Source organism: Calliphora vicina, chromosome 1 (assembly GCF_958450345.1).
Source record: "Calliphora vicina chromosome 1, idCalVici1.1, whole genome shotgun sequence".
Taxonomy (NCBI): domain Eukaryota; kingdom Metazoa; phylum Arthropoda; class Insecta; order Diptera; family Calliphoridae; genus Calliphora; species Calliphora vicina.
Window position 1 is genome coordinate 99061706 of NC_088780.1, and position 27189 is coordinate 99088894.

At 32.3% G+C, this 27189-nt stretch overlaps 2 protein-coding genes across 3 annotated transcripts; both read left to right on the forward strand.

Annotated features, from left to right (window-relative positions):
• The first annotated feature begins 175 nt into the window (after window positions 1–175).
• Window positions 176–12863, forward strand: Rsod (Related to Sod). Its single transcript, XM_065515233.1, has 11 exons — window positions 176–756; window positions 879–1178; window positions 5878–6472; window positions 6543–7586; window positions 7645–7819; window positions 7877–8347; window positions 8412–8546; window positions 10678–10762; window positions 10823–11012; window positions 11071–11351; window positions 12645–12863. Exons 1-11 carry the CDS (start codon window positions 681–683, stop codon window positions 12746–12748), a joined length of 3456 nt encoding a protein of 1151 aa, XP_065371305.1. The 5' UTR covers window positions 176–680; the 3' UTR covers window positions 12749–12863.
• A 195-nt stretch (window positions 12864–13058) lies between these two features.
• On the forward strand, window positions 13059–19916 carry VhaAC45RP (VhaAC45-related protein). Of its 2 annotated transcripts, XM_065516331.1 has the most exons (5): window positions 13059–13424; window positions 13523–13763; window positions 15591–15964; window positions 19201–19391; window positions 19500–19916. In XM_065516331.1, the coding sequence occupies exons 1-5, from the start codon at window positions 13107–13109 to the stop codon at window positions 19633–19635; spliced, it is 1260 nt and encodes a 419-aa protein (XP_065372403.1). In that variant the 5' UTR covers window positions 13059–13106; the 3' UTR covers window positions 19636–19916. The 2 variants fall into 2 exon arrangements, with proteins under 2 accessions (XP_065372403.1, XP_065372392.1); XM_065516320.1 differs by lacking the exon at window positions 19500–19916 and having other exon boundaries at window positions 19201–19458.
• Window positions 19917–27189: the final 7273 nt, after the last annotated feature.

Consider the following 27189-nt stretch of genomic DNA (forward strand, 5'->3'; position numbering starts at 1 on the left):
ATATTAACTTTAGTATTCGTTTTTGAATATATTTTAACCACGAATCACCCTGTATTTACAGGGTTAATAAGAGTTAATTCTGACTGCTTTTGGTTATCAAAACAAAAAAAAACTGGTTTTAAGCGTACACAACGATCAAAACAAAAACCAAAATAAACATTATTGGTAAGAATATGTGAGAAAATTACGCATGCGCAACGAGTCAATAAACACAAGAAAATAATTCAAAACACACCACTTACAATTTCCGTTTTCAACTTTGGTATAAACAATGGTTAAAAGAAGCAAATAACAACAACTAACTGGCTGGTAGACCTTCAAGAGAACGACTGACTGACTAACTCTGCTCATACAAGTAGAAACAAAAACAACCGATAATGTACGAGTTGAATATTTGTGTAGCTCTTTTCTTTCTTAACCAGGCTTTCAGTTGAGTTTAAGACCTCAAACAGTGATTTTGTTTTTAAAGCCAGGCCAATACAGCAAAACCGTTGCTGACGTTAAAGAAACAAAAAACTTTGTAACAAAAACAACAACGTTAAAAAACAATTGAAAAATGTGAAAGTAAAATGGAATTTTAACAGTAAAAAAAACCAAGAAAATTGTTTTTAATTTAAAGAAAATTGTACATAGAAATAAATAAAATATTTAGTTTAGCTTACAGAAATAATAAAAATAAAATGTTAAATAAACAAAATTATTTAAATTTAATTGTCTTGTTGTTGGTATTATTTAATATTGCATCACAAGCTTCAGGTAAGTCTCAAACTCAAAATCTAAAACCACAATAAAGTGTGTGAATCACTATTATTTATGCGACGAAGACAAAGCTAATTTGTTTTGTATTTTCCTTTATTTGTAATTCTTGTAAATTTTAGGCCAACAATTAATTGCTTATATATCGCAACATGGTCTACATGGCGAAATAACATTTCGTCAAGTCAACTCTAGTCATGTAGAAATTATCTCAGATCTTGAAACCACTCTGCAGTATCCGGAGCAGGCTTGGAGTTGGTCGGTGCGCAAGTTTCCCGTTGACTACACCAATACCGATACAAATGAACGCTGTGAACTCGAACGTTTGGGTGATGTGGTTGTGACATTTGACGAAGATCTAGAGTATTTGGTATTACCCGGAAATGAGACGTCCACATGGTGGAGAGAAATGCTTTTGATTGGTAAGTATTGTGGGAGGAATTTATGAGTATTTAAGAGAGTATAATGGTTAGGGAGTTTTTAGGCAAACGCCAGACCTTCGACTTTCTTCATCAAAAAGTCGATTGCTTGAACAGCCAGCACTATGATCAATATATTAAGTCTAATAGGTTAATTGTGATACCTCGAGTTCTTATTTAAATACTGTAAAATCATTCAGATTCCAAAAGTTTTATCATAGATAGAGGTCAGCACTACCACCAATATATTGTTACGTTTTTACCTTTTAAAAAGTTTGGTTTATATTCTTTAAATAAACCGGATTACTTTTAAATGCAAATAAAAGCGATCAGTAGTTTAAACAACATTTTAACAACTCTTTATCAGGGACATAACTGTTATAACCAATATTGGAAAAAGTCCTGAAATAATTGTTTATCAAGAATTTTTGAAAAATGGTCTATGAATAACAGTTAAAAATAACCAATATTATTTTGGTCTTTGATAAACATTATAAACGATTTTTATTTTATTTGGTCTTCAATAACCATTATGAAAGATTTTTATTTTTTTAGGTCTTTAATAACCATTAAAAAAGATTTTTATTTTTTTAGGTCTTTGATAACTATTATTAAACTATAATGTTTACGGTCTTCCGTAAACATTACGAGTACCAACAAAGTTTTTTGGTCGCATGGACCTGGTTTTCTTGTATTTTAAAATAGACAGAGAAAGATAAATCGGTTCAGAATTACATCAGAATCAAGAATATTTATGATTATAAACAGTTTTCTTTTAAAATGTGCAATATGTGGGAGCTATTACTAATTATGGACCAATCGGCATAAAATTAAGTGACATGTCTTCTGTATATATAAAACTTATTTGTGCTAAATTTTATTTGAATACCAACTTTTTTAAGAAATCTATACTCGTTAAAATGGTATTCGGAAGTGGGCCTTGTATGGGAGCTATGACTAATTATGGACCAATCGTCACAAAATTTAGTAGTGAGAGTTCGACTTATATAAAACTTATTTGTGCTGAATTTGGTTTGGATATCTATTTAACTAAGATATTTATGAGGTATTATCTATTTTCAGATCGGACAATCGTATGGGGGCTAGGAGAAATAATAGACCGATTCTAACCAAATTCAATATACTTCGTTCTTGGGGCACTATACGCTATATCACTATGGTGGTGTAGGGTATAAATATTTGTAATGGCTGTAGTCTATCGAAGACCAAAAAAATACAATTTTTTTATAATGGTTATCAAAGACCAAAAAAATAAAAATCATTCATAATGGTTATTGAAGACCAAAAAAAATAAAAATCTTTCATAATGGTTATCAGAGACCGAAATAAATAAAAATCTTTCATAATGGTTATCAAAGACCTACAAAAATTAAAATTTTTCATAATGGTTATCATAGACTAAATTTGTTTTAAGTTATTTATAATTGTTATTAAGGGACCTATTTTTTTGCAGTTATTTTTTCAATAACCAATTGCTTATTTAAAAAAAAATAACAATTATTTCGGGTCCCTGCTCTTTATTTATTTAAATTAATACAACAATTTCAATAGACACTTTCTTTTAATACACCCACCTTATAACGCACAAGAATATACTGGTAATGCCGTCGATGTTAATACTAACAGCGTCTACGGTTACTATTTATATACACGTGCCATATTCTAGTAGTTTCATGAATTATCTAACGGACAAAACTAGTATGTTTTATTTCTAGAGGTTTTAGCAACTTTAATGTTACCAGATTTAATACTGGGCCCACAAATTGCTTAGACGTAAGCAAAAAACCACGATTACATAGATTTTTTCACATATATTTCTACAAATATTTTTTTTACTAATAAATGCTTTTTCACCAACATTTGATGTTATACCCTGCACCATGAGTAGCAAGTAGAGATGCGTAACGGGGAATCCCGTTCCCGAAAATCCTGGGGTTTTCGGGATTTCTTAAATCCCGAAGCCCGGGATTTTCCAAATCCCGTTTTTCATAAATAAATAGGGGAAATTGTCATTTTGACATATGCATTTTGACATTCTACATGCCCGAATATCGCAAAGTGATGTTCAGCAAAGTTGTTAAGCTCAACTCCTGCTACAACCTAGTTAATAAAGCGGTATTTTTGGTTTTCCTAGAGTGGGCTCTGGAAAATCAATTTTTCACATTTGTTTGTAAGTTATCTAACAAAACTCAATTGAAATCCTCTTCAAACGAAATTGATTTTATCTCAGATGAGTAGCTCGAACAAAATGAAAATATTTCGATTGCTCAAAGGCAGCAGCATATGTCGGAAACAAAATTCGTTCCAGAAAGGCAGACGAAACCATAGATGCAATAGAACGCTTTTTAGTGTCTAATAAAAATTTATTGCTAAATAAAAAATTTACTTTCAATTGTAAAGACAAAATGTACGTTTCTTTTTTATAATTTTCGGGATTATAGATTTCCCGAAAAAGTTTACCAAATCCCGATCCCCGGGATTTTAAAAAATCAGTCCCGATTAGCATTTCTGGTGGCAAGGGTAAATATAAGTTTGTCATTCCGTTTGTAATTTCTACATTTTTCATTTGCGACCCCACAAAGTATATATATTCTGGATCGTTATATATATCGAAGTCGATATAGCCATGTCCGTCTGTATGTTGAAATAAACTTTCAGTAGCCCCTAAATAACTTACATACATGCCGGAGAATTCTTCCGGCTCGGTTACTATTTAAAATCGACAAAATCGGCCCATAATTGGATATATATAAGGAAAAAACCGGGACAACCTCAATTTTTGGCCAATTTTTTATCTATATCTGGATTACTATCATTAATATAGACAATATGGATATCTAATGATAGATATTTCAAAGTAGTGGTGTATTGAATATTTGGATACTCAGTACTCGATACTTTCCGAGATGTATTTTTGAGTTCAATAAGGAAAAAATAACAATATTTGTCGGTGAAAAATGCAACTCTGTTTTTGAAGTAAGAATTTTTAAACCCAACTCCGCCATAATGGGGAGTCCATCACCAACCTTAAGGTATACCGATCGACAGAATCACTTTCTGAGACAACTAAATGATGTTCGTCCTTACGTCTGGCAGTCCATACAAAACTTGTGCTCAAATTACAAATAGCAATTTTGAAGGTATTTCAGTCAAATTTGGCCCATACTTTTTTATCGGCCCAAGGGCGAAACCTACTGAAATCGGTGCATTATTTAAACTAGCCCCCATACAAATTTTCTCACGAAATAAGACGTTATAAATGTCTTGAAAGTATTTATAGAGCAAAAATCTCTTAAAAATGTTGGTATATACATAAAATTCAACAGAAATAAGTTTCATATAACATAAGTCACTCGACTTAATTTCAGGACGATCGGTCCAATAGAATAATGATTTAGATAGTAAGTTGGACCTACAATGGGTCAAAATCGGAAAAAATATTTTTTAACCCGAATTTTTTTTTTCACCAAAAGTTAAACATTACAAAAAAAAAAATTCAAAAACAAAAAAATTAATTTTTTTTCCAAAAAATGAAAAAAAAAACAACTTTGGAAAAATAACTTTTGTTGACCAAAAAATATTTAAAACTTTTATTTTGAAGTATAATTTGGTGAAGATTCGGCACATCCGAATATACACACAGCCGCAAAAGTGAGTAAACACCCGCGAATTTTTTGATTTTTTTAGGATCTTGAAAATCATTATAGTCCGACTTAAATATTTTTTTTCACAACCGAATCTATTATTCAACTCAATCTCCAACAAACCGAAACATTAAAATTTTAATCGATGAATAAATTTTAGGATTTTCATTATCTTAAAAAAAATTAAATATTTTTCGGTGTATACTCACTTTTGAGGCTCACTGTAGCTCTCTTACTTGCTAATATTTAACTTGAAGTATTATTTGGTGAAGGATATATATGATTCGGTACAGCCGAATACAGCAGTCTTACATGTATTTTTATACCCTACACCACCAGTTTGGTACACATTATTTTTTCGGCCCAAGGACCAAGCCTATTGAAACTGGCTGAAATCGGTCTATTATTTCACCTAGCTCCCATACAAATGTCCTTCCGAAATTGGACTTTATTGGTCATAAATGTTGAATTTATAAATGTATCTCCACAAATTGCGCTCCAAATATGTTTTATATATACAAAATTCATGTCACCAAATTTTGTTACGATCGGTCCATAATTAGTCATAGCTCCCATATAGACCCGCTTCCGCAAATCACTTTAACGTGCATAAATCGCTTAAAAATGTTGGTATACTCAATTCAACATAGTAAACTTTCATATAGACATTAATCACACGACCTAATTTCATGGTGATCGGTCTATAATTGGTCATAGCCCCACTCATAATTGGTCATAACCCCACTTCCGAAAATCACTCAAAAATATAAATTATTGAAATTTTAAAAGAAAAATGTTTTTGCTCTTTTACTTAGTATAGGGTATTATATGGTCGGGCTTGACCGACCATACTTTCTTACTTGTTTTTAATTGAAATTTCACAAGAAAACTGATTTGACCGGCGATACTTTCTTAATTGTTTTTTTTTAATACCAGGAGAGCGAGTCAGATTATTATAATAATTTCTCAACAGTCCAACTCTGAATATTTGAGACAAATCGAAAAATTTTAATTTATTTATTTTGTCATACTTTCAGGCGACAAAGGTATCTGGGGTAAATCCTTAGTACTAACCGAGGTCACACGAAATGTGCGCGTATGTGCCACCATCACCACCATACGAATGAATGTAGAACACATGGCTGAGGCACGTTTTAACACACCCATAGCTGGATCTGTCTATTTTCGTTGGTTGGCGCCCACCGACGGTACTTCAGGGGATACACTAATTTACTCGGATCTCTATCACATCCAATCGCAACCAGCTAATGAATACAACACAAAACCAATGACTACACATCATTGGAAAATATTTGTTACCGATATCTTCAAATATGATCATCATCGTACGGAAGATAATTGTAATTTTCTGCAATTGGTATTCGATCCGGCCGGTGAGGGTGATGGACGTGGTATTGGTGATCTGGATAGTCGTTTGGGTAAGATACGTGTGGCTAAGAATGCTTTGCGTGTGCCGCAAAGAGCGGTGTTTCGCGATGAAAAGTTGGCTTTGTTGCCATCCGATTTGACAATACCGCATCGTACTTTGTATTTGGTTTTGTTCGATGATCAACATCCGGAAAATTATTTGGCTTGCACCAAGATAAGAGATGTTAAGCAATTGAATTATAAGTAAGTTAAACATAATTTTTGGAAATTTATAAAAAAACACATAATTTAAACTTGTTTCCTTGTTTTGCAGATCTTTTGTTAATCATGAAGGCATTAAAGGAGAAGTTACTCTTACTCAGCGTTCAAAATTTGATCCTACATTCCTTAATTTCTCCATAAATACAGCCGGCGAACAAGCTGAACATGTTGCTCGTAAATTTGCCGAAGATGTAGCTGCTTTTCGTATACACACTTTACCACCTGTACCCCTTAAAATGGGTAAATCGGATTACTGTGATTCGACCGGATCTCTCTATAATCCCAGAGATATTGAAAAGTCTATCATACCGCCAGCCGGTTTTGGCACTCAAGATCAATATCCTATAGGTGAGGTAAGCGGAAAATTGCAGAGTCGCAATAAAAAGTACTATCATCACTCATTTTTGCCGGGCACCAGCTCCGAGCTAAATGGTTTATATTGGGATGTTTTCTTGCCCTTGCAAGGCTTAGACAGCATAGCCTATCGCAGTTTAGTGATCTATCACTACAATCGCTCGAATTTGGAAAACATCACAGAGAAAGTATGGAGTTGTGGCACCATAAATCAATATCTAAAGACTGGTTATCAAAAGCAGATGTTTACCGCCCAAGTACTATTCAGATACCCCATAGTTGGCAGAGTTCTATTTCGCCAACCAGCTGAGGAACCTTGGCAGGACACAACAGTGATATTTGAGTACATGATACATGCTGATGGTTCCACACAAAATAATACTTTCTCTCATCGTTGGGCCATTCACAGTAGTGCTCCGGGCAAAGATTTCTATGATTGGCAAAATCGCTGCATATCTGCTGGCAATGTTTTTAATCCGTATAAAGTTGATTGGGGTAATCATTCGGTGGATGATTATTGCAGTCCCCGATTACCTGCCATGTGTCGTATAGGAGCTTTAGATACACGTATTGGAGTTTTAAATATAGCAGGCAGTAAACGCAATGCCCAGGAAATAAGTCGTTTGATGTTTACCGACTCTAATCTGCCCTTATCGGGAAGACATAATATATTGGGTAAATCATTGGTTATCTATGATGATTTCGGTCCCAAGGCAAGAGGAGAAAGATTGGCTTGTTCAAGGTAATAAAGATAAAAGTAAATATATCCAGAGTTCATAATGTTAAATACGTATTTTCAGTATAATTGGTCACTTTCGCCGAAAAGTTGTGGCTAAAGATTGGTATGCTAATGGCGATGAATTGACTGTATCGGGCAAAGTGGAGATAACTCAACAATCTGAATATGATGTTAGCAATATAGAAGTACAATTTAAGGGTTTGGAGCAGCAAACAAGTGGTTATCATATACATATGGTAAGCTGAAGGAATTTAAATTGAAACTATTTATTAATTCTAAGCGTTTCTTTGCAGACTCCCGTTGAAGCCAATTTAGCCTTTCCCTGTGAAGCTTCCACTTTATATGGTCACTTCAATCCCTATGGCATTAATCCCAAACAATCTCCTCCACCGCGTCAGGGCAGCACAGAGCAATACGAAATGGGTGATTTGAGCGGGAAATTTGGCACCCTAGATTCTCTGACCCAGTACGAGGGAGCGTTTAACGACACCAATTTACCTTTGTTCGGCATTAATAGTATCATAGGTCGTTCTGTGGTGATTCACAAGAAAAAACGTAATGCTCGTTGGGCCTGCAGTACCCTAGAGCGTGGCTACGCTCCCAGCGAGGCTCGAGAGTTACGAGCTATTGCTTCGTTCCATCATCCCACGGGTTATGCGTATGGTTATGTTAAAATGACTCAATTGGTTCATAGTGATGGCAGTCAGTCGGACACAGTGATTGAGGTTAAACTGAGACATCCGGGTAAAAATGATAGAAATATGGTGGGCATATTTGAGTTTTTAATCTGGAGGTGTTGCTAAATGTACGATTATTTTGTTATTGCAGACTCGCAATCACAATTGGCAGATATTTGTGAATTCTGTTGGTGTGGATGCTGTAGTTAAGCCTACAAATACACGTTGTGTTGCCGGTGGTTATGTTTGGAATCCATATTTCACTCAACTCGCGGATCCTTTAAATGTGAGTAGAATTTTTTAATGTTCGAAGGTTCACAAAGTGTATAAGATATTGTAAATTTATATAAATTTTAAGTTAAATTGTTTTAACACAGTGCTTCTCAATTTTTGTCATGATTCAATTTTTTTTTTTTCAAATTATTTTTTAATTTTTTTAAAAAAGTGTTTTCAAACATTTTTTCTGATGAAAAAAAAATCGGGTTAAAAAATATTTTTCCCGATTTTGACCAATTGCAGGTCCAACTTTCTATAGCCTTATATACATCGTTGCAATTGACTTTGAAATATCTATCATAAGATATCCATATTGTCTATATTAATGACTTAGTAATCCAGATGTAGATCAACAAGTATACCCTTCACCAAATTATACTTCAAAATAAAAATTTTTAATATTTTTAGGTGAACAAAAATAATTTTTTTTGCAGTTTTTTCATTTTTTGGAAAAAAAAAATTTTAAATTAAAATTTTTTTTTAATTTTAAAAAAATTTTTGCGTTTTCAATTTTTTTTTGGTGAAAAAAATTCGGGTTAAAAAATATTTTTCCGATTTTGACCCATTGTAAGTCCAACTTACTATGGTCTTATATACGTCGTTGCAAAGGTCTTTGAAATATCTATCATTAGATATCCATATCTTCTCTTTATATATATAATTCTTCTGTACGTGTGTTAGTAACAGAACTCCTCCTTAACGGCTGGGCCGATTTCGATGAAATTTTTTGTGTGTGTTTGATTGGGTACCTGGATGGTTTAGATTCACAATTGACCTATAAGGTTCAATGGGCGTGGCACCTCCCATACGAAATAAAAATTTATTATTGCATATCAGCAGTACTATTATAGAGGGAGTCTTCAAACTTTGTGTAAGCTATGGGAGAACAGCTAGTTGTCTATATTAATTACTTAATCCAGATATAGGTCAAAAATAAGTCAGAAATCGAGGTTGTCTTAGATTTTTCCTTATATCTCAGCCATTTGTGGATCGGTTTTCTGCAGAACTATTATTGTGTCAGTCTTCAAACTTTATACAAATCAATTTCTTGTCAGTGTATGAAGTTTAGCCAAAAATGGGACGGATCGGAACAGGGAGTATGGATGTTCCCATACAAAGTAAATAGTTATTTTCGAATATCTGGAGAAGTGTAGCTTTTAAAGTCTTAAAATTTCGCCCGAATATCATCCTTATTATTCTAAATAGTTTTGCTGAAAATGGGCGGTACTGTATTAGTGGGCGTGGCACCTCCCTTACAGTGTAAATCCTTAATTTCGAATATCTGAAGAACTACAATCGTAAAAGAGTTTAAACTTTGTACAAATTAATTTCTCATCACTGTAAGGAGTTTGGCTAAAAAATGGGTGGTATTGTGTTAGTGGGCGTGGCAGCTATTATACAAAGTAAATAGTTATTTTCCAATATCTTAGAAACTACAATTGTGAATCAATTTCGTATCACTGCATGAAGTTTAACAAAAAAAAAAAGTGGGACGGATTGGTACAGGAGGTGAGTCACCTCCCATACAAAGTAAGCACCTATTACTTAATATCTGGAGAACTACAACTACGAAATTATGAAAATTTGTCCGAATAGCTCTCTCATTTTCCATATATTTTTTTAGCTCTAAAGTTTTCATTTCATTATGATACGGGTAGCGAAGCATACCGGGTTTTAGCTAATATTTTATATTTACATATATAGGTAAATGAAATACATACAAAAACTTTTATAAGTTTTTGCTTCTAGTTAAAAATATTAAGGCCCTAATTTTGTAAATCACGTCACCAAAGTGATATTTATGTGCAAAGCAAAAACAACATTTAACACATTTCAAAAATTTGTTTTTGTTTTATGTACAAATTCTGAACCAAACAAACGCACAAAAATTCAAGCGTTGATTTGCCTTTCATAATTTGAAAATTGTGTACACAAAACAAAAACAAATTTTTAAAATGTGTGAAATGTTGTTTTTGCTTTGCACATAAATATCACTTTGGTGACGTGATTTATAAAATTAGGGCCTAAATTAGGAGCATTTTACTTACTACATAATTTGAGAATTTAACGAACTTTAAAGCTATTAGTAAATAATTGCTAAATCGTAAAGGAACTATTAATTTATTCATTTCAAATTTCAGCGTGATTTATACGAACGTGAATGCGGACCCGATAATCCATTACGTTGTTATGTTGGCGATGTGGGAGCACGTTTGGGAACAATTGGTAAGCCATCAATAATTTGTATGCTAATAATAACATTAACAATTAAATTTATTACTACAGATCTAGGTGGCGAACGCAGAGTTTTTACCGACTCAAATTTCCCTCTCGAAAGGCCAGTAGGAGCCATAGGACGTTCTATAGTTATATTTGCACCAGATTTTTCGGGCGAAAGATATGCCTGCGCCAATATTGAACCAGATCATAATGTTATTAAATACATAAACTTGCAAAAACCTCCCAGATTTGTGGTGTAAGTAAAAGTGTTTTAAAAAAACTAGAGATTTTATTGTAAAATTATTTTATTAAAGGGCCCAATTTTTGGAAGAGTTAAGATCGGTTATGGGCATACCGGAATGGATGTTAGATGTTGATGCTCGCAAGACGAAGGAATTACATGGCGGCAGTTGTATACAAATGATTATACATTTTAAGGGTCCCTTGGCACATCGTTTGGAAATGGATATGTCACGTTTGATAGCTGCTGGACGTTTAGAGGCACCCAGTCTTTATATACCGGGCTATGTCAATACTAAACGCAAATCAACCATTTCGTATCGAACATGTGGTGTAAGAGATATTAAAGAAAATCGTAAGTCTAGAGTATAAAATTAACAGGGTTTCCTATGCCCATCACCAAAAAGTGGGGGTTATATTGAGTTTGTCATTCCGTTGGTAACATATTGGTCGTGGAACCAATAAGTATATATATTCTGGGTCCTTATTAAAAACTAAGACGATTTAGCTATGTCCATCCATCTGTCTGTTGTTGGCACGTAGGGGGACGAAATTTTTCCAAAATATTCTTCAGTCAGTCTAGAAGAACCAATTATTTGAAATGTTTTGTTTTTTTCATCAGATAATAATATAATGAACTTTATAGTTCATTTAATAAATAGACAAGCTCTGTTGAAAATGACAAAATGAAAACAAATATAGAGGGGGAAAAATAGTTAAAAAAATTTCAAAAAATAGTAAAAGACCTGAATCTGCACTCTGTTTCAAAAGCCATTAACCATTATAAGGAAGACTTGAAGATTGAAAGAAAAAATGGTCTAACAGATAGTGGTAAGGCAAAAGAAGTCGAACAGCTCTCTTTCAAAGAGCACCGAACACTTCTATCAGAAAAGAAAGTTTAATATTCCAGGGACCATAACGGTTATAAGTGATATCGAAAAATAAAAATCCATCTAAAACAGTTATTATTCAACGTGAATATAAAAGTTCACATGAAACTCTTAAAAAAAGAGTTTTAAATAGCCGTCATAAAAAAACTCATTTGAGGAGTTTTATTTTTCTCGTCAGAAAAAAAATTTATTTGAGGAGTTTTATTTTTTACGCCATAAAATAAAAGTCATTTGAGGAGTTTTATTTTTCCCGTCAGAAAATAAAACTCATTTTATGTAAATTTACACTTAAGCCCCTTGCATTGCAAATGAATAAATTGTCATTAATATAAAATCAAGTGGGATTTAAATTCCTATTATCAAATTGTTGTTTTTTTTCATAAACAAATAAATTACTACAAACATTATATCAGATAGACTCAATAAAGAAAGATACTGAAAAAAGTAGAAAATAAACGAAGAGTTTTATTTTCTGACGGGAAAAATAAAACTCCTCAAATGAGTTTTTTTTCTGAAAAAAGACCACATCCGCAGAATACACAAACGAAGAGTTTTATTTTCTGACGGGAAAAATAAAACTCCTCAAATGAGTTTTTATTGGTGGTGGGTATATAAGATTCGGCACAGACGAATATAACGCTCTTACTTGTTTAATTTATCAAGGCTTCTATAAAGATTTTTTTTTTTTATTGAAATTGATAAATTTGTTTATGAATATAAAATTTTAAATAAATATAATTTTTTTTACAAAATTTTAGGTAACAAATCATTTAAAAGTGGATTTTCTACCAGCGGCAATCGTCAGCAGCAACCAACATTGTTAATACTCCTCGTTTTTAGTTGTCTAGGTGTATTTTTTTAGAAAACTGTTATAATTTTTATTAGTCATAAATACAATGTTTTTAAGCAATAAAAAAAAGTATAAATAAATTTTAAATATACTAAACACATAAATACGTATAAATACGTCAAACACAGAGTATATGTCATTTCGATTTAGGGAGGGTTTTTTATTTCCACAGCTGTATGGCTTTTCCCACTCAGCTGTCTCTTTAGCGGCTGCGTTCTACAACCAACCACCTTGGCAGTATTGATTTTCTTGGACACACTGTTATACATTTTACATTTATCCTGCCAATAACATCATATAAGTGTCGTCGTTTTTTGAAATTCTCATCCAATAGATAATTTTCAGTTAAATTAAAGAAATTAAACAAATTATGAAATTAATTTATATCATTCCAATACTATGTTTAGTATCTGTGGCAGCGGCTAATATTAGTGGGCCATATTTATTTTGGGGTCATGAAAAAGTCATAACTCTACAGCCCCGTGCATTGGTAGAAGCGACAGAAAATGATTTTTCCAATTTATTTCGTGACGTTAAAGCCATAGTGATATTTGTACGTAACAATACCAAACGTTTAGATGGTCTACAATATCCGAAATTTCAAAAGTTGGTAAAAGATAACGCCTGGACCTATTTGCCTCAGCATTCATTAACCGCCGATCCCTTTAACTATAATGCCAATATAGAGGTAAGTAGTAGTACTTGGTGTTTTTATTATTTTTTCTTAGAGGAAGAACAAAAAAAAATTGTGTATAACAAAATTTGAAAATTGTTTAAATTTTTCAGGTTATTAATTTAAGTGGTTTAGCTGAAGAAAGTGATTCTGAAATTGTTGCTGGTTATGCGGATGCCTTGTCGATTTATGGCGAAGGTGAAGTTTTGGGCATTCTAGCCAGTCGTGAGGAAGAAGCTCATTTTATATCGAAACGTGAAGCTAAAGAGGGTGAAATTGAGGAAGGTAGAAGTACTACTTCCTCACCCCCCATCAATGAAGAAACTGAGGAGAGTTTTATTTATGTAGCTGGTGGTAAGTTTGTTGTCATATAATTAATTTTTAGAATTATGCATTTGTTTGTCCTGTTCTGCAAACCGAATTCGAGTAACGTTTTCGTTTTTAAATTCACATATTTAGATGTTTCGTAAATCGAATCTCACTGAACAAATGTGCTAAGTCGTCTTTTTATAAAAATTGAGAATTTAATATAAAACGTTAGAATAATTAACAAAAGAGCTCCCAATAAGCACTAAAGCCCCAAAAATTCAAGCACTTGAAAATTTTTTTTGAATTGACTTGAATGCAAATATAATTATATTTTAAACTTGAAAAATATTTGAAAAATTAAGTATTTTTCAAACAAAAAACATATGGCTTGAATTTATGTTTCCTTTTTACTGGAGAATGCTATTGAAATAAAGTGCAATACAACTGTAATTCAATTGCTTGACTATAATTCAAGACATCAATTACACTTGCTTTCAACTTGAATTCCAGTAAAAATGCTTATTGGGCTATATTCGGCTGTGTTTTTTAATAAACAAAATTATTTTTTTTTAAATTGTTTTAAAATTTTTGTTTTTTTAATTTTTTTTCAAATAGTTTTTTTTAAATGTTTTTTCCAAATTTTTTTTTGTTAATTTTTTTTTAATTTTTGTTAAATTTTTTTTTAATTTTTTAAATTTTTTTTTTTCAAAAACAATTTATGACAAAAATTTTTTTTTTGATGAAAAAAAAATTCTGATTAAAAAATATTTTTCCCGATTTTTACCCATTGTAGGTCCAACTTACTATATTTTAATTTTTGTTTTATTTTTTTTTTTAATTTTTAAAATTTTTTTTTTTCCAAAAACAATTTATGACAAAAAAAATTTTTTTTTATAGAAAAAAATTCAGGTTAAAAAATATTTTTCCCGATTTTGACCCATTGTAAGTCCAACTTACTATAGCTTTATATACATTTTTGCAATGAACTTTGAAATATCTATCACTAGATATCCATATTGTCTATATTAATGACTTAGCAATCCAGATATAGATAAAAAAATAGGCCAAAAATCTAGGTTGTCCCGGTTTTTTCCTTATATCTCAGCTATTTGTCGATTTTAAATAGCAACCGAGCCGGAAGAATTCCCGATGTATTGATGTATGAATCATGTATGTAAATTATTTGGGGGCTACGGAAAGTTGATTTCAACATACTTCGCTATATATAACGATCCAGAATATATATACTTTTTGAGGTTGCAAATGAAAAATATAGAAATTACAAACTTATGTTTACCCTTGCCACTCATGGCGAAGGGTATAAAAATAGAAAATGCTTCCAATTATTTCATCTTTTCTCCTTGTTATACTATGGTATGCGAAAGTGCCAAGTCCATTTCATAGTATAGTATTTTATAGTAAACGTGAAAAGTCCAAATTTTAATAATGTTGAAATTAATTATCATGTGGACTACTGATATCAAAAACATTGCTCTATTACATCTTGAGAGCAACTTTGGTGACAATAGAGACTTTAAATCAAATATCAGAGTTAAAACGATTAAAATAAAAAAATAATTTTAAACAATAAAATGCAGTTCACTAAGAAATAGTGAAAAAATTACTTATAAGTCGCTAAACAGATTTAAAAAATATTGAAAACATAGGATTTTTGAACGTTTTTTATGTCTCCTGTAAAATTTGTGAAAATGGGACTTATCATGTTTGCACACTAAGGAAACGATTCTTTAAGTTACTTGAGCTACAGAATCTGTAGTCCCTGATCTGTACTACAGAGCGATATTTATCAAATTCTTATCATTTATGAAATAACTAAAGAAATATTTTTTTAATTCCTTCCTTCCTTTTCAGGCAAAAAAGCTATACTATATGTAAACTATGCTCCCGAATTGAATCTAACATCTATGAACATCAGTTTTGTTTTGAAAGAACACAATAAGGAAATCACCTTTGACGATCAAAGTCCCAAGGGCTATGGACGCTTGAATATTATTTTTAAAGTGGGTGAAGATAAACTATTTATGCGCTTTAATTTCACTTTGAGTCGCGGTACTTGGTCCATGAAGGCTGTTGAAATTGAGTACAGCAGTTATAAGAATATCTTAGCCGTTGTGGGCAATATGTATGATGTTCCCTCTGCACCTGTAGGCTTTTCGTATCGTTGTTCATCGCGTGACTTGTGGTTTATAAATGGCACAGATATTTTGAAGATCAGTGATTATCAGGTGAGTTGTAAATGAAAATTTTGTTTTGCTTTAATTACAATTTTTAATTGAGAATGAATGGTTTGAAAAACAAAAGCAAAACATATTTGGGGTATTCACATGGTCTACTATTTGGTCATATTGTCATAATGTTATTATAGTTTAATCAAATTTTTATTGTGTTTCAAACAAAAAAGTCCTAAACTAATAAGGCTATATGAACTATTTTATTGTTTTGTCATAAAATAATACTTTTTTTGTTTAACACACAACAGCAACTATTATAAGATATTAGGACATTATGACAATATGACTAATAGCAGAACGTGTGAAAACCCCAATTATTTTTTATGAAAAAAAATTAGCTAAATCTATTAATCAAAATTAATTAATAAAAATATTCGTTTTATTGCTTAAAAAATGTGTGAAGTGAATTAAGAGCTTTATACAAAATATCAGTAATAACATTAACCATGAGTGAAATATATACATATATATAAAATGTTTTTCATTAAGCGCTTAATATCTTTATACTTTTCTGACGGGAAAAATAAAACTCCTCAAATGAAAAATAAAACTCCTCAAATGAGTTTTACTTTAGACGGCTAATTAAAGCTCTCTTTTTAATAATTTCATCCGAACTTTTATTTTTACGTTAAAAAATAACTCCATTGACTCTAACATGGAGAGTTTTTGTGTTTAAATTTTCTGTATAACCGTTATTTACGGTTAAAAAAAAAACACAATATTATATGATAAATATAATATGATAAAAACACAATATTAAAGTGTATGGACCACCGATGGACTGTCCACCACGTGTGGCAGTTAGTGCTTAAGCTTAGCTAGTTTTAAGGACTTTTGCAAGTTTGAGACTAAAGTTTACTTTCTGCCACTGGGGGTAAATCGTTTGTCTATAGAAAAATAAATTAAATATTTAATTTTCCGGGGCTCTGGCTAAATTTTCGAATTGAGAATTTATGACATACAATTTTTTTTATGAAAAACAAATTCGGGTTTAGAAATATTTTCCCCGATTTTAACCCATTGTAGGTCCAACTTACTATAGCCTAATACACATCGTTGCAATGGACTTCTATATATATCATTAGATATTCATATTGTCTATACTTAGTAATCCAGATATAGATAAAAAAATAGGGCAAAAATCGAGCTTGTCCTGGCTTTTTCCTTATATCTCAGCCATTTGTGGGCCGATTTTGTCGATTTTAAATAGCAACCGAGTCGGAGGAATTCCCAATATATTTATGTATGAATCATGTATGTAAGTTATTTGGGGGTTACGGAAAGTTGATTTCAACATACAGACGGACAGACAGACGGACATGGCTATATCGACTTCGCTATCTATAATGATCGAGAATATATATACTTTGTGGGGTCGCAAATGAAAAATGTAGAAATTACAAACGGAATGACAAATTTATATATACCCTTGCCACTCATAGTGAGAGGTCTTGATAGCGGCCGTCGAATTGGATGTCATTTATTCAGTTTATTTTGCCAAATCAGCATAGACGTATTTAGCATTCAATTACAAGTGCAAATTATAAAATTTTTGAGCCTTGGAGTAGTTGGAAACTGACCCGAATTGAATTTTTTTAAAATCACCGATTTCCGGCCTATTTCTGGCTAAATGGTTACGTTAACAAATAAAATTGTCGATTTGGGACGATACCAATCCACATGAGATCCAAGACCGTCCAATGCATTCCAAAAAAGTCACAGTTTGCTGTGAATTTTGGGATTGCGACGTCATCGCTCCAAATTTTTTGGAGAACGACGTTGGCCGGGCCATCACCGTCAATGGAGAATGCTTTAGATTGATGATTACCAAATTATTTTGAATTGAATTGGACATCAACGTCATGTGGTTTCAACAGGACGGCTCTACGTGCTATACAGCTCACGCCACATTTGTCATTCTGAATGAGCGATTTGAGGGCATGGTCACCTCATGTGCTGGTGATGTGAACTGGTTACAGAGATCGTGCGATTTGACCCCGTTGGACTTTTTCTTGTTAGATTTTCTTAGATCGCATAAGCTAACAAGCTAACATAAGCCTTCCCATCGGTCAAATTTAGACTGATTTATACGCCATGAAAAATTTAGCATTTCGGATGAGCGCGACTCAGTGAAACCTTTGTGTGTCCTCGTAACGTATTCATGAATAATTTTTAACACCGCGATCTTTGATATATTTTACATTGAAATATATATTCCGAAAATTGACCTTTAACCTTTTGGAAGTAAACAATTTTATTCACACCATTTTAACACTTTGACTGCCAAGGCACTTTCAGCAAATAAGATGCTGGGGGCCACAGCATTTTCTTTGCGTAATCTCTTCGAAAACGTCAATATTGGAATTTAAGCTACTGTCAGTAATATTTACTGCTTACCCCCAGTAACACGAAGTCTGGTTATGTTTTAACTAATAGTTATACTAACAGTTTTCATACAAAAATAATTTTAACCGACAGTATAACTATTAGTTAAGGCATAACTAGACTTCGTGTTACTGGGGGTTAGAAATAGATTTTTTTTATAAAAGGCTAAAAGGATTTTTTATGGAATACTGAGTTAGAAAAAATACTCAGTACAAGTTCAGAAAGTGATGAAGAATGTCAAGATTATAGTTTTTATGAGGAACTTCCAGACAACATCGAAAAAATTCTTAAAATCCAGCACTATTGTCTGACATGGCTAGAGAGAATAAAAGTCGTGTCGGACATATGTGTTCGACGTGGCGTAAACCGCATAGTGCATAGTCACACATATGTGTCCGACGTGGCAGTCAATGTGTTAAGGACAATATCTTTGCCTATAAAATGGAGTCAAAAATTATGATGGTCTTTGAGTAGATTCAAAGATAGTGGCAATTGTTTGTATATAATTTTAGACAATTTTAACAAATTTTTCAATTTTCAAATCGCTATATTTTTACATTGGAATAAGTTTCCATTGAAAAAAGTCACTGATATGATGAACGTATTGGAAATATTATTGTATGTGGTAAATTTCATTAAAATCGGAGATGGTAAATCCGACTGCTGTCCGCTTTCACATGGATCCTCCCTCTACTGAAAATGTTAAAATTTTTAGTTGACCCTCTTTAGAGTAACCAGTGCGATATATTGCTAGAAGAATTTATAAATTTCTATTTGCTTTACTCAATATTTATATAGTTATGTATGTACAATTTTTTTAATCGATGCCTCTTCTCTATTTTTAGGTACAACCTTGGCTAAATGGTGCTTCTAAATTCGGTGATGTTTACGATTGTGTCGGTTTCACCACCGCACCCATATGGGCTGGCGTTTTAGTCAGTCTTTTTCTCTGCGGCATCCTGTCCATTGGCATTTTAGCTCTGATGGATATAAAGACACCAAATCGTTTTGAAAGTTCACGCAACAAACAATTGACATTTACTGTGCAAGAATAAATACGTTAATGAAAATTAATAATATAAAAAATCTCAATAAAATAATAATTATAACTTAATAAAAGTGTCCCAAAAAAAAACCATTAAACTACCAAAATGTTTGTTCACATGGTGGTGAGCTTCATAAAACCTCTGTTACTGTTGGCTTTGGCCGTGCAAATATTTCTAATACAATCATTATTTATTTGCATTGTTTTATACATGTATTTATGTTTATTTTATTAATTAAGTTACATTAAATTTATTTACAATACATTGTTAATGTAGTCCCAAAGAAAAAAACTAAAGAAATCAAATAAAAACCAATCCAAAATGTTGCTAATTATAAATTGTAAAATCCAAAACTAAAACTTAAACTAAAACAGCTACATTTAGTTGTTAATATTAAATCTTAATCTTATAGATACAATAAAATTACATACTCAAAGTTTAAATCAACAACAACAAGAACCACAATACAATACTCGTACTTTAAACAGCTAATCGTATGAAAAACAAAACAAAAATTTTCAAATGTTGTTTTATTTCTATTAGTAAACAGTTGTTGTAATTTTGTTTTTTATTTTTGCACAATTTTACTTTCTAATTTGTTGACCAAATAAGTACAACAACTACAACAACAATTAAGATGAAACAATTTTGTACAAAATAAAAATCTACTTTTTTAACACGCCTTTAGCAGTTGGTGGGTCTACACACGAGTATATTAATTTAATGTATGGGTGTTTCCACAAGTGTTTACAATATTAAAAAATATATAATTTATTTATGACATTTTTAAACAGTTGAAATAGTAATTTAAATCAGAATATATTGTCCACATAATCTTGTTTATCAAATGGGAGTTATTGAAAATAGATTCGAATTAGGAGGCCCTATATACCACGTCCCGAATTGATCTTTTATGTGGCCCTAAAGTTCATGAATGTATACTAAAATCCTGCTCGGTGAGAGGTATAAATATCAAAATCCATAAAGTACCTGATCCGAAATTTCGTCCAGCAACCAGCCGAATCTACATAGTTTCGTCGCAGCATTACACTGAGACCACAATGTCCAGAATGTCGTCCTTATCTAGCGATTATAGCTTTTCGGATTTTCAGTTTGACAGCGAGACAAATTGGTTCATGAAACTGAACTAATTTTGACTCATCCAATTAACCGCAATACTCCAAAAGAAAGTCTGTGGTGCCACAAAGATACCTCGAGGCCTTCTGTACATGCAATTCATACTCTGTAGTTTCATCCAGCAACCAACAGAACCTTCATAGTTTCGTTTGCAGCATTACAAAAAGACCACATTATATAGTGATAATAGTTTCAGGAATTTTTCCTTTGACAGCGCGATAAAACGTTTCATCCAACTGAACAAACTCTAACTCATCTCAGCAACCGGACTTTTGCAAAAGAAAAGATCTGGTCTCACAAAGATTGGCAAAAAAAAGTTTATGGTCAGTTATTCAGCACAGTGTAATGCAGTCCTCGATACCCTGACCGAAGCCTGACTATCCGACATTACAGGCAATGTTACACACCTTCAAATTGTGCTTTTTTACAAAAAGAAAAAAAAACAAGTAAGAGAGCAATATTCGTCTGTGCTGAATATTATATACCCTTCACCAAATTATACTTCAAAATACAAATTTTAAATATTTTTAGGAAAACAAAAAAAATTTTTTTTTTATTGTTTGGGATTTTTTTTTCCAATTGTTATTTTAAATTTAATTTTTTTTTTTAAATTCTAAATTTTAAAAAAAATGTTTGCTTTTTAAATTTTTTTTGTGAATAAAAAATTCGGGTTAAAAAATATTTTTTCCGATTTTGACCCATTGTAGGTCCAACTTACTTGTATACGTCGTTTCAAAGGTCTTTGAAATATCTATCATTAGATATCCATATTGTCTATACTAATGACTTAGTAATCCAGATATAATTCAAAAATAGGTCAAAAATCGAGGTTGTCCTAGTTTTTTCCTCATATCTCAGCCATTTGTGGACCGATAGCATGTCTGACAGAATTATTGAAGATTTGGATCCCGAAGATATCTGGGGTCTTCAGAAAATTGATTTCAACAGACAGACATACGGACAGAATATATAGGGTCGGAAAATTATATTGTGGAAATTACAAACGGAATGACAAACTTATATATACCCTTCTCACGAAGGTGAAGGGTATAAAAACACAAACTGCGAGTGTATCTGCAGATATACACTTAGAGTCTCTGACTGGGATCGAAGCCGCAACCCTCAAATTAATAGTCCAGCACACTATCGACTGGTCTGTCGGGGCACCCTAAAATAAATGAAGATTGCGTAAATAAACTCCTGGACTAGTAACTTTTCTAGTTGTGGGTCTATTTATGGCCAAGGTATTTATCCTCTACACCATGATATTGATCCTCTGCTGAGAAAGCAATAATCAGGTAATTAAAGATCGTCTCAGTGGGGGAGAATAAAAATAGGTTTGAGATAAATCTACCATTACTTACTGGCTGATCCGATTGGCGCAGCAGAGTTTCGAAGAAAAACTGCTGTTAATCACTGCTGCCTAGAAAAAAGTTTCATATAAAACTTATAATTCTTTTGAAGTCCGTGATTTTTTGAATTTCCCTACTCTTAACTGAAAAGGCAAAACTGTTCTTGTCAACAAGCATCTATCAGTTGACTCCAGTCAAAATTTGAACAAGCTGCGTCATTTAGTTTGTGTATGAAGGCCATTGATAGCAGAGTAACATGTGACTTGAAGAGAAAATGGAAAAAAGTTGCGGAAAAAAACATCACTCAAACCAGGGTTAGATAAATACAAAAAGGGGGTTTTCTGAATTTCTTTGTGTACAAGCACTGAATACGCCAACCGTTATATATACCCAATTGTGATCTCTGCACCCGAAACATATGAAAAATTTAAAGAGCGAGAGATTGTGGAAGCCATAGGCAACTCACATGGCTCAGTGGTTTCAATTTTGATCACTTGGATATCAGAAAGCTATCCACAAAATGGCTGCATTGTTTTCTCACAATCGGGTGCAGTTTCCATGGCAAAAATTCATAAATTAGGCTACGAATTGATCTCTCTTCTACCATATTCTCCAGATTTTGCCACGAATGACTATTTCTTGTTTCCAAACCTGTAGAAATGGCTCGGTGGAAAAAGATTTGACTCCAACAATAAAATCATCTCAAAAAAATACCTATTTTGGTGACCTTGACAAATCTTATTTTTTGGAAGGGATACAAAAATTGGAGAAACATTAATGTAGACTGTGTTGAAAAATAAAATGATTTTTTATCCAAAAACCTGTGTCACGGACTTATTGACCCGCCCTCGTAGCTTTAGAATTGAAAACACCTAAAATATTCATGTAGGGGTTGTCCTAATCCCTTCTGAATTTAATCTAATTTAAATATGAGATATTTCAAATCATTCATATTATTCTTTCAGAATATTTTTCCTCGCAACATTTGAAAATTAACAAGTAAGAGATATATATTCGGCTGTGCCGAATCTTATATACCCTTCACCAAATTATACTTTAAAATACATTTTTTTAAATATTTTTAGGTAAACAAAATTTAATTTTTTTTGAATTGTTTTTCAAAATTTTTTTTTTCCAAATTGTTTTTTAATTTTTTTTTAAAAAAAAGTTTTTTCCAAATTTTTTTTAAAAAAAAATTAAAATTTTTTTTTTTTTAGTTTTAAAAATTTTTTTTTTTTTTTTAAATTTTTGACAAAAAAATTTGTTGATGAAAAAAAATTCTGGTTAAAAAATATTTTTCCCGATTTTGACCCATTGTAGGTCCAACTTACTATAGCCTTATCTACATCGTTGCAATGGAATTTGAAATATCTATCATTAGATATTCATATTGCCTATATTAATGACTTAGTAATCCATATATAGATCAAAAATAGGTCAAAAATCGAGGTTGTCCCGGTTTTTTGCTCATATCTCCGTTATTTATGGACCGATTTTGCTGATTTTAAATAGCAAACTTCTCGAAAGCATGTCTGACAGAATTATTGAAGATTTGGATCCCGAAGATATCTGGGATCTTCAGAAAATTGATTTCAACAGACAGACGGACATGGCTTAATCGACTCCGCTAGCTATAAGAATCCAGTATATATATACTTTATAGGGTCGGAAATGAAAAATGTAGAAATTACGAACAGAATGACAAACTTATATATACCCTTCTCACGATGGTGAAGGGTATAAAAACCAGGTTGGTGTGGAAATTGGAAGCGGAATATTTCATTCATTAATAGTTTTTCAATATCTGCGAACATATGATGTTCTATTGATCCCAGAGTCATTCGATAAATAACAGTCAGTTGTTTATACAAATTTGAAGCTGTCTATTCGATTCATCAATAGTTTTTCCAGTGTTTCAGTATCGGCTGATTGGTACGTAAGATTTTATTAGTAGTAGATATAGCTCCCGAACTTCCCAATATCGATCAAGGAATAAAATTTTTTACAAACGGTTAAGTATCATAACAGGTAACAGAGATCTCTTTATAGAGTTTGAAAGATTTTAGGACAAAACTCCTCAAACTTTTCAATATTACTTCAGGGTATACAAGTGTAATACAAGTCATATCAGTAAACGAATTCTATGTTGAACACTTTAACGAATTGTTAAGGATTAACAATCTTAATTGTTAAGATTAAGTGTGCACTACTCTCCAAGCAGATTGTTTTATGACTAATACTAATTTAAAATCCAAAAGTCCTGTGTTGCATGCACATGAATAGTAATTGGATATTTATTTATTTCTATCTATGGATGGAAACCACCATATATTTACATTTAACAAAAGTGAAATGGCTCCTTCACATACAAAAAGCAAACCACACACAAACCACTTGAAAATATTAAGAATAAATAAATAATAAAACTGAAAAAAACACTAACTAAACATTTACAAAAAACCATAAAATTGTGATAAAAATCATTTGTGAAAAAAAAAACTGTTAGAGAAAAACAGAAACACACAACCCAGCCTCTGGTTTATAGATCAACTTTTCATTTCTACAAATACTCGTACAAATAAATAAAATTTAAAAAGGTAATTTCATTTTTCTTCTTTCCCAAAAAACCCCCTAGAGCCCAGCTAGTAATGCTGGTTCTCCTTTCTCGTATGAATGGTGTCCTCATCATCAGCAGCAACATCGCATGCATGTTTGGACAAATACACACATGCCGGCTTTATTTTTTTTGCTTGATTCACAATATACGAGTAATACATTGGACAAACTGACCAAATTACTTTCGTTGTCGTTTCAATAAAAAACGAAATTTCTTGTGCTACTTTTCTGGGCGATTATACTTGCGTTACAATACTTCTGCCATCCATCCAAGCATTTCATCCACTCAACAAAGATCAAGCAACAAGCTCAATTAAAACATAATAATCAAGTGGCTGGACCAGTGAATGACTGTCTGGCGGTTAACGCTTAAAGCCGGCTTCATGCTTAGTTAGCAGGCTGGTTTTAAAGACTCTTGTCAGTCTGCGACAAATGTTTATTTGCTGGCAGTGATAGTGAATCGTTCGTTTGGCATTAGACAAGTATATGGAATGTGTGCTTTTAGAGGACTTGGGCAAAATGTTCAATTTGAAATATGGTTTTAAAATCTTTGCTGCTATTTAATGACTCTAGAGTCTACAATGTGAAGACGGCAACTAGGAGATTTTTTAGAATTCCGGTTGAATGTAGCATCTTTCAGCCGACAATCCTGGCGATCTTGAAGGCTTCTGACCTATGCCACCTGGGGTAATTAAGTCACTTGTATGACTTTATTACCCCAGTTATGTTAGGTTTCATGGTCAAAGCCAACATGTTTAAAAGAGATCCCTAAACGGGTTGGTGGAACAATAGGAGATAAGACCGTCTTGGGTACCAGGATACGGGAATATCGTAGGTAACGGTATTGTGAATGAGACAATGCTCGGAACTTTACTTGGAGATGCGGAAGGAATAGGTGAAACCACCACTCAGCCACTACCTTAAGTAAATATTCTACTAGCGAAAACTTGATGAGCAGGTTCTAAATTGGGCAGTTTCCACACTGATACTGCATGTAATATTAAGGTATGGTATTATAGCTGTGCACTAAGAAATATTCCATCGAAGGCACTGTTCACTAACCTTAACTGGGTGGTACCAGATATACTGGCGAAACAAATAGCTTCGAACATCGCAATGGGGCTAAATGGAAACATGAAAACTATGGTCATGCTAAAATTATAGGTACCATCAATATGAATCTTCCTGTTTATTGTAAGATACCTGAACCAGTTTAGATCCCGGTTTTATTCCAAATATACCGGAGATATTCACTTATGAAAATGGCCTCTACCTTCCGGAGATTGTCATCCAAATATTCCATGACGGATCAAGATCACAAGATAAGTTGGGATGTGACACATTTTCTGACCAGCTGAATCTGATACTGTCTTACAGAGTACCAGACAACGGCAGCATAAGTCAAGCCGAAACTGTAACAGGCGTCATACAATTGACCGTGGAGAAGCATGGATTTTCAAGGTTAATGCCTTTTCTTTATCAGAATTTTTACCGCAAGTAGGGTGCCATTACAAAGACGTGTTTGGTTTATGTTTCGTAATATTATGATTACCGATCCGACTTTCAGTTGGAAATTATGAGGCGGTAATCCGGGTAATTCCAGCGAGTTTAAAAACCCGGTTGGATAGTTGACGACATAATTTTGGGAAGTAACGGAGTCCACCGATTTGTACGTCACTTTGAATCAATGACATTATTTTTTTCACTTAAACGTTCGCTCAACCAATTGCAATTTTGTGCAATGTTTGGAAACACCTTTCGGATGAGTTCGGATTTTGATTTGGTGGACTGGCAGAAAGCGACAGGAAATTGAATTCGAAATGTCAACCGGGATTTTTCCGTTACCAATGTCCATCAATTGTTTGAAAAATATATCTCCATATTAATCGATCTGCAGCTACACCATTTTTCATTGAAATTGAGAACATTATACATGATATTGAGAAAATTCCAAATGAAATTGAGAATTTCCATTTTAAATTGAGAAAATTCCAAATGAAATTGAGAAATTCCATTTCAAATTGAGAAAATTCCAAATGAAATTGAGAAATTCCAGTTCAAATTGAGAAAATTCCAAATTAAATTGAGAATTTCCATTTCAAATTGAGAAAATTCCAATTGAAATTGAAAATTTCCATTTCAAATTGAGAAAATTCCAATTCCAATTGAAATTGAGAATTTCCATTTGAAATTGAGAAAATTCCAAATGAAATTGGTAAAATTCTAATTGAAATTAAGAACATTCCAAATGAAATTGAGAAAATTTTATTTTACTCTACATAAATAAATATTACTTATAATAAATAAATAAATATATAATATAAATTAAACAAAACACATATGTACACAGTCTTATTGACCAACAGGCATATCTTGCAATTCCAAAGCGCTTTGGTGGAATGATGTTGTATGTTGTATAGCTTTACTTCAATCTCCAGTACATAGTTATATAGGACTTGGAATCGTTAATTAATTCTTGAACATATAAAATACTCTGCTCTCCTACATTTGAAGGATTTACGGTTGGTATATTCATCTTTGACTTCACAATATTTTTGATTTTGGACCAAATTATTTCAATAGGGTTAAGCATTGGTGAATAGGGACTTAATGGTAAAAGTGTTGCTGGAGAGTTGTCGAAAATTTCACATAAACGATTGTGGCAAGGGGCATTGTCACATAC